Below are 12,924 nucleotides of genomic sequence, written 5' to 3'. Positions count from 1 at the left end.
TAAAATGTAGTTGTAGATCAAACTTTGGTTTAATCTCTATATGATGAATTTTATTGATTATAAAAAAAAAAGTTTGGTGAATATTTATGTAATATAAACGTTATATGTATGGAATATTTTTTATTGTTTAATGGACCATGATCTAAATAAACTTTTATTTTTACTTTTACTACTTGAGCAAGAACTCCACTTGTGAGGTTGGACTGGTACTTTGCTGAGTTTAGGCCCACTTTGAGGTCTCCTGATCAACTGGACTAGTGCTGATGGGACTTATAAGTACGTGGGACATTGTAAGCAACAGACGCCAGGGGTCATTTAATGAGATTGTGCCGTTGGGCATAATACATTATTCACAAAATGTTACCTACTTCCGACAGGTGCACCCCATCGGGGAGAAAAAACTCCCCCCCCCCACTCCCGATATATACATGTGGTTGCACCCTAGCCTTGATGCCTTCAGGGATTTTGAGATTTTTCTGTTCAGGCACTTTGTTGGTTCGGTAAGTATCGGAGCAGACAACCCTCCCTGGCACGCCTGCATTGGCACTATGTGTGACCATGCAATCATTGCAGCTGGGAAACGCTTCGCTAACCTCATTACCTCTGCAACAAGTGGATCAAACAAGTGTATGCACCCTTGCTCCACTAAATTATTGCGCCCCCAAATGCCTTATCGGCAGGAATGGGGTTGGAATCCCCCTAGGTACCATTCTTCCAGGGACACCAAAAAGGAGAATTACCAGGCGCCTCCAGGTAGAAAATTTGGAGCTTAGCAAAAATCCCCCATCCCAGTTTCAGAGATCCAGAGGCTGAGCCACCTATGCTTCTGTAGCAGTCCCTCACACCCCCAGCCAATTGAAGCAGCAGATGGCATCAGCAGCAGAGATCCAGGGAGGGGCAAAGATGCTTCCTGCCTGCAGTGGCACCTACCGTCTGCTGGAGGAAGCAGTGCTTATGGCGAGGAGGGCAGAAACAAATAGCCCGATCCCTACTTCACGTCAACCTTTGACCTTGCTGACCTTAGGCCATGCCCATCAGCTCCTCCTGACGTTGTGAGATCTGCCTGTGGCGCTTGGCTCACAAGGAAGATGGCGGGCCATGCCCTACCTTGGGGCATTGCTTGATGCCTTACCATCTTGCCCCGCTACACCGTGCATGTTGTGGACTATCCCCATTCTGGTTGAAAGCCTCCGGACAGTGATGCTACCAGTGGTCTTCTTCCTGTTGCTTCGTGTGGACAGGCTATAGTCTTCGATGCGTGGGTTTTCCAGCCAGTGGATCTCCTGTGAGAGGCATCTCGGCCTCCCCTGAACTGAATGCGATGGTTGATGTGTTTGGTGGATTATGATTATTGGATGAGGATAATTTGTATTTCGCATTATGATGCTTGTCCAGTTGCTGCATATTATCTACCGTTAAACTTAATGAACATAACAGTGCTGTGTGACCAAGGCCAAAATCTTGCTTCACAGCAGATAACGAGTGCATTGAAAAGAATGAGTGGAAGTTTAGATTGTTGGGACATTCAAGGGCAAATGAGGCTACTTAGATTCGTGGACTCCGAAAACCACTATCTGTATTACAATCTTTTTTATTTTTTTATGTCAACATAAATTTAGCAGGAATGTACAACAATTAAATGGCAAGAGTTATAAGAATTGCAAAATGTTTGAGCGCTGAAATATATTCTCCCAGGCAACTCAAAAGTAGTACAAATCATACTTAATGCCCCCCTAAAGAGAGAAAAAAGTAGCCCCACTTTCTACAGTGAAAACAAGTAATACCAAGTTAACTATATTTCTAAACATGTATTCACTAGAAACAAACATGAATACTATAGCTGCAACACAGTAAAAAGTAGAACATGGTCAGATAGTGGGTCTCACACAGGTTCTTAAATAGCTTGTGCTTACAGTACAGGGAGTTCTGAGGGTTCAATCACCAGAGTTATGATGGTGTGGAGAAAAGGGAGAAGCACAGAAAACACAGTTTCAAAATTAGAACATTATCTCCCTGGAATATGAAATAAAAACTCTTTACGCGGAAGGCCTATCTTGAAATTGGCGCTGTCCAGCTGGTTGAACCCGAGTGTCTCATACTAAAAACTGAGACTGTCTCCTCTTCAGATAACACGAATCCTTGAAATGATGCTGAAGCGGGCCCCTGGGTTGTATGCATGGCATGAAGATTCAAGCGCTTTGCTACCTTTCATTGCTCTGTTTGTTCTTCTTGCACACACTGATGCTGTTGTGTCAACATGGAGTAACTTACAACAGTGAACATTGCTTGTTCCTCTGGCAGTGGAGCGAGTATGTTGTCATCATTCACCACTCACTCTTTGAAGAGCTTAAAGTTTTGGATGGCCCTGTGGTCCGTTTGGCTCCTCACCGTCACCCGCTCGTTCTCGTTCTGCGAGGTGCTGATGTACCAACTCGGGCAAGCGGCAGACTCGAAGGTGCAACTGGTGCCACTGCCAGTCAAGTCTGCCTTGAAGAAAAGGAAGTGCAACAAGTTGCTCTTGATGTTGATCAATGTGGAGTTCACTTCCTTGGGAGTACAAAAAGAGAAGTGTGTTAACTGGGTGTAGAGTAAAATCCATCAAAATGGTGGGATTAGGTTAGTCAACAGGCCGGGAATGTATGGAATCTGGACCTCGAGGTGAAGAAAGGGCTTTGGACACCTGCGGCTTGAACCACCAAGTGCAGAGAAGTTCTTAGGGTACATGAAATGTGGACCTTGAGGTGCTGAGAGTAAACAGATGAGGTAACATGTGGCCCTCATGATGTATCGGAGGTGGGCACCTGAACCTTTGATCTCGAGGTGGTGAGAAGGCTTGGGCAGAAGAGGTTTGGTGGACTGTGGGCTAGCGGAAGTCTAAGCCTCAAGATACGTAAGCAGATGCCCAAAGCATAAAGCGCCAGAAGAGGAGTAGAAGAGCTGGATCTCAAGGCTTGGAAGAGATTATAGGGAACCTGAGGTTTGAGCTAAGGATGCTGATGAGGCAAGACCATGAAGTGTGGTGCTGAGGGTTGGAAAGACGCACCGTAAGAGTGGACCTCGAGGTGCAGGTATTGCCTGTGACCCCTGAAGTGTAGACCATCTGTTGTTGTGGAGAATGACTACCAGGTGCTGAAGAAAGGGGACACCTTATATTGCAAGTCAAAACAGTTGCTGCATTGCCTCTGGCACCTCACCTTTTGGCCCACCAGGTGTAGAAGGAAAGTGTACACTTGATGATGTCTGCACCAACAGGTGCAGCAAGTTCTGAGGCAGAACGAGTGGGACACACACACAATGATGGGATAATAGGGTTCCTTAATATCTTCCTGAGTGTGAAATATGGGCACAGGAGGAGCTACCATATTTTTGTTTAAGCCAAACTTGAATCATGCAACAGACACACAAATGATGGATGGAATGCAGAGCAAATCAAACATTCACACCCCCAGTCAACTGATCTGGTTTGAATCCATTGTTCATTTGCTCACCATGCCACCTAAGTTTAGACTCAGCAATATGCAAATCAGTCTTGACCCTGTTCCTCATGGGAATAGTCCAGCCCTAACTGCCAGGCCAAGTCCTCCATGGACCGGGAAAAGCATCCTGGGACTGGTTTCGGGGTATTACCCCTCATCAGCCAGGCTAGCTTGTATCTAGTGGCACAGTGAGCCCGGGACCCAGATCTGGGTATACGAAGCGCACTTTGCGCAAGAAAGCAACAGACACACATTTTGTACTTGTCGCCCTATATGGGAGGGGAATGCCCAGACGTGGGTCTCTTGCCGGCTACGCCACCACATTCAAGCTAGCCCGGCTGATTACGGGTGACACGCGAAACTGGTCCCAGGATGGCTTTTGTCTGGTCCAGGGAGGTCCTGGCATGGCTGTTCATGCTGGATTGTTCCCACTGGGAGCAGGGTCAAGACTGATTTGCATATGGCTGGATCTAAGCTGGAATGGCGTGGCATGCAAAAAAGCAAAGGATTTAACCCAGATATGTGACTGGGGGGGGGGGGGTAAATGTTTGATTGATTCAGCATTCCGTCCATCATCTGTTCTTTTTGCATTTGTCACCCTATGTGGGAAGGGTATGCCTAGACGTGGGTCCCTTGCTTGCTACGTCACCAGATTCAAGCTTGCCTGGCTGATGAAGGCTGAAACCCAGAAACCGGTCCTAGCATGCTTTTTTCTGCTCTAGGGAGGACCTGGCCTGGCAGTTTGGGTTGGATTGTTCCAATTGGGAGCAAAGTCAAGACTGATTTGAATACAGCTGGCGTGGCGTGCAAAAAAACAATGGCTTTAACCCAGATCTGTGACTGGGGGTGAATGTTTGATTCAGCATTCCGCCAATCATCTGTTCTTTTAGACTTGAATAATGCTCCATTACATTTTTTTATCTCAATACAACGCAAGTCCCCAGTGGGTTTGTGTTTTCTGTTATGCGAACACAGAAGCCCAAGACCAAACTGCAAATCTACTACGACAAGCTGCAAACCTTGGCTAATGGCTCAGGGTTTCCTTTAGATCCCCAGAGAGCAGTTTGGTTGCAGAGGTTAAACAGAGCCTTTGGGAGCAGACACCCTGCTCCATCTTTGCCATCCCACGAAAGAGGCTTAATGTATTTTACTGACTCAACCCTGTTCACTGGGATTAGGGCTAAGACTGCATCAGAGCCATTTGGAAAGGGGTTTATCCCACCCAGGCGCTCCTCAGTACAGAGAGAGAGATCTTGTGCTGCTAAGGAAATGGGAAGAGAAGGAACTGCTGAGATGAATTGGGAACACATGAAATGTGGGTCTTAAGGTGCAGTAGGGCAAAGGAACAGGTGAATTTTGGACTCTGAGCTACAAGCAGGACCACAGCAATTATGCAGCATTGGAGGCTCAAATAATGCAACAGGTTGAGTAAAAAAATGGTCAAGAAAAGGCAAATTATGTGGTACTATGAGGAACATTCGGTGGCAGTATTATTTCATTACCATGAGCCTGATTTATATCTTGGCGGATATGATACTCTGTCACAGTTGCCATAGGATATAATGCACTTGTAATACCGGGGACTGGATATCCGTCACGTTTGTGATGAAGAATCCCATTAGCCATTATCTTAATCAGGCCCTATGACTTTTTAAAGCAAATTAGTACTCTTTGGGTATAGCTTTCATTTCATTGGTACCAGACAAACGCTTAAAAACAGCAGCTAATAGACGACCAGTGAACCTTTGCAGAGGGCTTGCCACAGAAAGGTCTGCAAGGCACCAGGTGTGGCATTTTTGTGACCGTGTTTGATCCCTTTGTGCTAGAAACAAAAGCTTGCTTGGCTGAAATCTGTAATGTATGAAGCTGATAGTGAATTATGTGGCAAATCCAGTCAATCCATAATCACGCAGAAAATCCACTGGCTACAGAATCCCATAATTCTCGTGGTAGTGCGAGCTGAGAAGCATGCCAAGTGTGAACATGAAAGTGCACAGGGGTATAGGGACTGTGCCAGCCACTCGTGAGCATCAGTCACACAGGGGCAGGAGTTGTGAAGCACCCTCCCCTCCCTGCTTACCTCCAGCCGGAGCTCGGGATGCCCACCCACCATCATGCAGGATAGATGGAGCTTCTTTCCTACAATGCCCAGGGTCACAGGCAACTTCCTGCTTCTTGGTGGCGGAAGTGATTTGTAGGAGGTCATGTTAAACTTGACTGCAGGTTTAGAAAGAAGAAATGGGGTTAATAGCAATCACGCTAGTCATACTGTATAAGGCTGTTTGGGGGCAGGTCCTGACCACCAGCCCCCACACTCTCAGCACACACACCTCATTTTAGACCATGATTACAAGTGACCTGTTAATTTCCCTTCCCTGGAAATACTGTTACCTGAGGTCTTAGTGATTCAAAGGGCAGGGACATAATGACGGTAACTCCTGCCCCTGGGCACATTGGAATTTGTGGCCCACTCTAAAGAAGGCCTTGGAGAAATGATGAGAGACACGGCTTTATATAGTAAAAGGGGTGTGCCTGGGTGCTCCTAATATGTCACTGTATGCCGCCATAAGGCACACTAGGGATTCTAAATTGCAAACCTAGTGTTCCTTCTTCAAACTTCCCATTGAAGGGTGGTTCAAATTGGTATTTATACCTTTCCTCCCCACTCCTCATAAAATACCGCTTTTCATAGCCATAACTTGATGCTCACCTTGCCGCGAGGCATTGGGGCCCTGCAGATAGATGGCCACCAGCTGGGCCTGATCCGAGAACTCCTGCAGCAGCATGGTTTTGTTGGCTGTGTCGGTGATCCGGTATTGAGTGCATAACGAGTACCGGTAATCCGACTGTGCCATGGACGTGTCCTCACACGTTTGGTAGGGGATGTCTTCTGGAAAAAAGTGGCAGGTGGTTAATATGGTGCAGGGAATAGGGATTTGGCCTGCATCTGGGATCCAGGAAGTTGCACTAAATCTTTCCAAACCCACTTGACTTTGGAATTCCATTACCCTTTGTAGAAAGGAAATCCTCTGGCTGGGAAGGGCCCCCATGAGTTGAGGATGGAGTCTCCTGGGGGACTCGAAGGAACTTCCTTGGGTGCAGGAAGTAGGCCCTCCAGGGCCATAAACGTGATCCATTGGGGTATAAAGGAGGTCCTTCGGGGTAGGGAAAAAAAGTTTTGGTGCAGGAAGGCGGACCTTTACTGCAGACAACAATTTTCCTCACCTTTTTGTAATATGGGGCTAATTTAGATGTTGGCAAATGGTTACCCTGTCACAAACGTGACGGATGTCCCATCTGTTTATTATAAGTGTGTTGGTGACAGGGTCCCCCTCCGCCAAACTCTTAACCAGTCCCCTAAATGTTTAATCTGGACCAGCTCTCTGACCAAAGACACTTGATGTCAAGCAAGAACATTTTCTTTAAAATAATCAGTTGAATAGAGTGCTATACTATTTAGATGTGTCTTATAACAGGAAAAAAGGCTTATAAAAGTAAGTCTGATGATGTTGTTTCAGACACGTTTGTTACCCCTGAAGGTATAGTCGTCAATAGCCCAAGAGGGTTTTACAGCTGATCTCTGCAATGCTCAGCTAACAATGGGCATCTGGCTGCAATTATAAATCTAGTGGTGAATCCACCGCTATGGCGGTGGAGCGGCACCTCCCTCCCCCCGCCTGCACCTTCAAAAACATGAAAAATAAAACGAAAAAACGGGTTTAAAACCCGTTTTATTTTTCTTGTGCTGAGTGTTGGGGGCGGGGCCAGGGTGATGACAAGCTCGAGGGGGTGTGTTGGGCACTGCTTTCACTGTGCATGTGGGTTTGGCCGACCGTTTCAGGCTGGTCAAACCCACATGCGCAGTGAAGTTCTCTCCAACCCGAGCTGAATTGCCAGATTGGAGAGAGAAGGCACAGGCTCCCGGTCTGTCTGGGAGCGCAAATCATCGGCGCGTAGGGCAATCCAAAAGCTGCTCTTATGCATGAGAGCTGCTTCAGGATTGGCCACAGGGCAGGTAGCATGTGCCTGCTTGCAGTTAAAGGAGAGGAGCAGAAAAGCACAACGCAGGAGGGCGGCAGGTAAGTTGTTTTTTTCTATTTTTTATTTTTTTCTGTCGCACCATGCACGCCTACCACCCACCACCCGCCTCTTTTCCCTGACATGAGCCGCTCCCATAAAAATCATCAGGTTCTGCTTACCTTTGGTGGCGAAAATACTGATGGAACAAAGGGCAACGATGAAGCTGCTTTTTCAATGTTCTCATTATCTAAATGCGCTCTCAGGCTCAGAGTCATTCGCTGATGAGAAATGGAGTCAGATTGAGAAGCTACCATTTTAGATTAATTCCATCATTAACTGTCTGGATGCCATTTTCGGTAGATATGGACGATATTTCAAGGATATAAAGTGTGACTTTCAAAATGACTGCTTTTGATAAAATAGCAAACATATAATGTGATGGACCATTTGTGTAGATCACACCACCAAGTGGACTGTCGCTGTAAGAGAACCGAAATTAGCACTGAACCCTCTGAGTGTTTGGAAGGTTAGACTCCTATCGTTTTCTGTAGTTCAAAATTAATTGCATTACTGTCTTACAGTAGTTTAGAGCATAATCCCCCAATGTCGCTGAATCGCGGTCCTGAAATAAAGACTTCCGAAAGAGCAGCGTCTTACCATCCACTAGCATGTTCTTGAGCATCTCCAGAAGATCACTGTCCCCAAACAGACACCTGGCAGTCACCCCACGCTTCATCTTCTTCACCGCCACCACGATCACCACCATCCTGCGGAAAACGAAGGGCTGCTTGGGGATGGTCGGATTCACCTGGCAGGATCCTCCGCACCTAGCGCAGGTCTTTGAGTAGAGACCCCAGTTGGCATCTGGCAAGGGTGGCTGAGGATGAAATAAACAGAGTGAGATGCTACTTTGGGGAACATTCCACTTCAGGTCTATGCGTGTCTGATCTGCTCCACACCTGTCGACCCATATAGGCCGCGGCATATCTGGCTAGATCACTATTTCCATCGAGGCCTACATGTCTGACTCTAGAGAAACTCTGTCCTGTCCATAGTATTTCATTAGTCTACTCGCCTATCTACAAGGAACTGTGCTGTTTCTCTAGACTGGTTTTTTAGTGTTTACGGTACTTCTTTAGAATGACCTGGGTACAAGCGACAGGCAAAGAGACAACCCCAATCAGACCAATCAGATCTGAGAAAGGTCCTGTACTCACAAGCTAGCCTGTAATCCATGACACTACTTTGAAATGACAGCCCAGCAGTCTTTTATTCTTGCCTGACTCCCCCATCGGCGTGCCCAGGGACAACCACCCCAAAGAGGCTTCCTTCTTTTGGTGTTGCGGGGTAATTGTCCTCTTGTTTCCCAGGGGCTAACTGATGTAGACACGTGACATTGAAAACAGATCCAGGAACTCTCTTAGGCCAAAGAGAACACTGCAAGCAGAGGAAGGGAGGCAGATGCCTATGGCCCCAGCGGTGAGTAGTGCTTTATCCAGTGCTTTAAATGGCCCGGTACTGTCAGGTACGGAGGACATGCACTTCCTTATTTGGACCGGGAGCGTACCTTCACTTCTCAGGAGAGGTTCAATACTTTTAATAGGAGAGTACTGTCACTTCTAAGAAGTGGGCAAGCAGTACATGCACTCCTATTTTTCCATTTCAGCCACTGGCTCTATGTGAAGGAGGAGGATGGCTTGGGGCTGCACCTGCACAGCATTGTGTAAGCAGATGTGATATACAGTTGAGGTGCCAAACTTGGTATGGCTGATGCTCATCTCTAAGGAGAAAGAGAGAAGTGCAGAATTTATTCCTGTACATCACCAAAAGAGTTGAGGAAGGAGACTCCATAGGGCCTTGACCACAGAAAAAGTTGTATTTCACAGGAAACAGCGTGGCTGGGCAACATAAACTTCATCACCTGTGTAGGAGCCCCTGGTTCCTCTAGAGCTTACTTTGGTGAAACTTGCAGGGTCGTCTTGCCAAGAAAAGGGTTTGCATTCAATAGAGTTATGTTGCAATACTAAGCTCTCCCATTATAGTGCATGCTATCTGCTAGCCAGCCCAAGTGCTGCAAAACCTGCCTTTTTTTCATTGTTCAGGAATCCTGAAGCAAAGCAGTTCTTTTTTGTACACTTCCAGAGACCCAACTACTCTCTAGATGTGAGGCCGAGCTTGGGGCAGACTCCAGTTCGTGCTGGACTGAAAGCACATGGACCTCACTGGAACAGCCAATGGGAAAACCTAGATAAAGAGCTTGAGCATTGATGCCAAGCCCAGTCCTTGACAGGCCAGACACATGCAGTTCAGTACCCCACGGGGTACACCTCCCTCGATACACGTGGGACTGGACAAATCTCTCCCATATTAGCTGTTTGAGATACGTCCGTCTCCAGCAGTAGCTGACCAACCTAATTGGGAGCAGTGTTGACACCCTACTTAGTTCACTGGATGTAATCACTTCCTTGATGACATACAAATTGGGTTTAGGTCAGGCCTCCAGCATGAGAACGACCATGCTTCACATAACTAATTATGTCTTATGACTCCTGGACATTGGTGATTTGTGTCTCGGTCCTTCTTTAGCCGTGGCAGCCTTTGCAACCATCAACCTCAATATTCTTTTAGATACTCTACAAGACAGTATGAGCGCAGATCTTGGATGCTTCAGTACTTACTTCTGCAGAGGTAAAGCGACTGTGTGTTTGTGTCTGTCTGTCTGTCCCCTTAAGGCTCTATTGTGTTCTCAACACTTTTCGTCTTCTATTTTAAACTAATTGGTGATCCCCACACCTTCACCATAACTCACCAGCAGTATGCCAATGACATCATATTGGCGACTCTATAAAGAGGTTCCTTTCCTAATGAGATATTTTTCCTTGGCTTTACCCTCAGTGATATCCAAGTGTGCATCACTCATCATTATCTCTGCTTACTTTCTCCACATTCCCCATACATTTTGCTTGTGTTTTCAATTTTCTTGGCTGCTCACATGCACTACATCCCTTAAATTCTTCTTTGATTCCGGACTCATCCTTCATACTCACATCCGCAACATAGCTGTAAATGTACATTACCAGTTAAGTTCACCTCTGAACATGACTTCAAAAATGCCCTGTACTCGGGTATACACGAGGAGCGACGTCTGGAATAGGAACACTCATCATACCGCAGGAATCCTGATATCGGGGACGTATTTGGATCCCTCGGTCTTTCCTCAACATAGTGAGACGTCGCGAGTAACAGTACCATTTTTGTGGGATGGAATTATCACCACAAAACAAATTCCTTGCAAGAAAGACATAGCCTTGATAAAGACGCGGGATATTGCCCCTTTAGCGACGAAACACGTGTCGGCTGTCGGAAGAACTTGACAATAAAAGAAAGAAAATCACAAGACTTTACTCAACTCTGCTTAACTGTTGCTCACAACGTGCATTTTTACTAGCTTAAATGACTGTTTACATGTGCTGGGGATAATTTACCTTTACTTTCTCCACATTCCCCATACATTTTGCTTGTGTTTTCAATTTTCTTGGCTGCTCACATGCCATCACTGAATGCACTACATCCCTTGAAATCTTTTTTGATTCCAGACTCATCCTTCATGCTCACATCCGCAACATAGCTGCAAATGTACATTACCAGTTAAGTTCACCCTGAACATGACTTCAAAAATGTTGGTAATCTTTGGCTCTCTCTAGACTCTACTTCGGTCATTAAAGACGGGGTCATTTTCAGAGGAGCACATATTCCTAATCTTCTCTTCTCTACATTAGTGAATCACAAATTCAAAATCTTTGGTGACTTTCCCAAGCTGCAAAGACCCGAAACTCTTTACCTGGAATTCTGTGCATTTAAAGTGCAGTGAATCAGAGATGGTAACATAAAAAGTGCCACTAACATGCAATACGCATGTGTGCACATTATTTGCACCCCCAGGGCACTTTGGGATAACGGAAGGGGACACAAACACTTGGGGCTCCTTCTGTAATACATATTGGGCCAGTGATAAATGTGCACTGGTGCATATCCAAAGGAAAGCCTTCCATTTGCATGGTGATATGGCCTTATGCAAATGAGGGAAGCTATTGCCTTTATGCTAGCACCATATTACAGATGAAGTGGCAGATGCCATCGGGGAGTGCACTGAGTGTGCACCACATAGAGCTGGTGCAAAGTCAGGGCAACTTTCAATGGTGCCCTTGAGAGTGTATACAAGAGGTCTCAGGGACTCACCCAGGCATCCCTATCATAGCACATACAGTGAGTGACTGCCTGCAGCAGGGTCTCTGCCCTCTTAAATTTCAGATCAGTTTGCCGCCTTCACTCTTGAAAACTTTACCGAATCGCAGTTTGGGTTTGTGAGTAAATACTGAATTGGTATTTGGAAGGGGTGTGTGGGTGGTCCCTTCCACATAGCAATTTCTTAAGTTATGTATTATTGTGTTTCGACTGAAACCAGTTGCAAGCCATTAATGTTTTACCACCAAGTCAAAAAAGGTGGTAACCATTCACAATCAGGAAGGGGACACCAAGGGACCTCTTCCTGTTTGTAAAGGTGAACAAAAACATTTTTAGGAGCGGGCAGTGGTCCCTGGGGCCACTGCCTGCTTAAAATAGTTGTACAATGTTTATTTATTTTTTAAATGCAAATGGGCTGCATTTAAAAATAAAAAGTAAGACTGTTTTATTTAAAAACACTCACAGACCTGGTGGTCTGCTGACCCTAGCAAGCCAAAAACAACAATTGATGGACAGAATGCAGAACAATGTCATACATTCACCCCAGTACGGAGCTCTGGGCCTAAATCCATTGTTTTTTTGCTCACCATGCCATTCCAATTTGGACCCAGCCATATGCAAATCAGTCTTGACCCTCCGCCCAATGGGAACAGTCCAGCCCAAAATGCCAGGCCATCATCAATTGTGTGTCTTTTGCTTTCTCGCCCTAAGTGCGCCAGGTACGCCCAGACGTGGGTCCTGGGCTCACTGTGCCACTGCAATCAAGCTATCCTGGCTGATGAGGGGTGAAACCCCGAAACTGGCCCTAGGATGCTTGTTTCCGGTCCAGGGAGGACCTGGCTTGGCAGTTCGGGCTGGACTGTTCCCATGAGGCTCAGAGTCAAGACTGATTTGCATATGGCCAGGTCTAAACTGGGTTGGCATGGTTAGCAAAAGAAAGATGGATTTAACCCAGATTCCTTGACTGTGGGTGAATGTTTTGATTTGTTCTGCATTCCGTCTATCAATTGTGTATCTTTAGCTTTCTCACCCTAGCAAGCCATCATGCCTGTGACTAGCCAAACGCAGTGGGTTGCAATTTGTGATCTACCTCATGCATGTAGGTTCTATTATGAACCACTATGATTCAGTATTTTTCGAACCAATCTATTAATACACAGGTTGGGTCACAAAATACCAATGT

The 12,924-nt window shown here is 46.1% G+C and overlaps 1 protein-coding gene across 2 annotated transcripts in view; it reads right to left on the bottom strand.

Annotated features, from left to right (window-relative positions):
- Window positions 1–1,576: 1,576 nt before the first annotated feature.
- The window catches only part of LOC146784300 (interleukin-1 receptor antagonist protein-like), a 75,027-nt gene continuing 63,679 nt past the window's right edge, over window positions 1,577–12,924 (bottom strand). For both annotated transcript variants that reach the window (XM_085635644.1, XM_085635645.1), the window contains exons 4-7: window positions 8,154–8,373; window positions 6,187–6,366; window positions 5,557–5,693; window positions 1,577–2,547 (exon numbers count right to left, since the gene is read on the bottom strand). In XM_085635644.1, the coding sequence (XP_085491770.1) occupies window positions 2,332–2,547; window positions 5,557–5,693; window positions 6,187–6,366; window positions 8,154–8,373 (753 nt within the window). In that variant the 3' untranslated portion in view covers window positions 1,577–2,331. The remainder of the gene's footprint in view (window positions 2,548–5,556; window positions 5,694–6,186; window positions 6,367–8,153; window positions 8,374–12,924) is intronic.

The sequence above is a fragment of the Triturus cristatus genome, chromosome 11 (genome assembly GCF_964204655.1).
Source record: "Triturus cristatus chromosome 11, aTriCri1.1, whole genome shotgun sequence".
Classification (NCBI taxonomy): Eukaryota; Metazoa; Chordata; class Amphibia; order Caudata; family Salamandridae; genus Triturus; species Triturus cristatus.
Note: the sequence above shows the minus strand (reverse complement) of the source record. Positions and strands in the feature narration are given on the sequence as shown.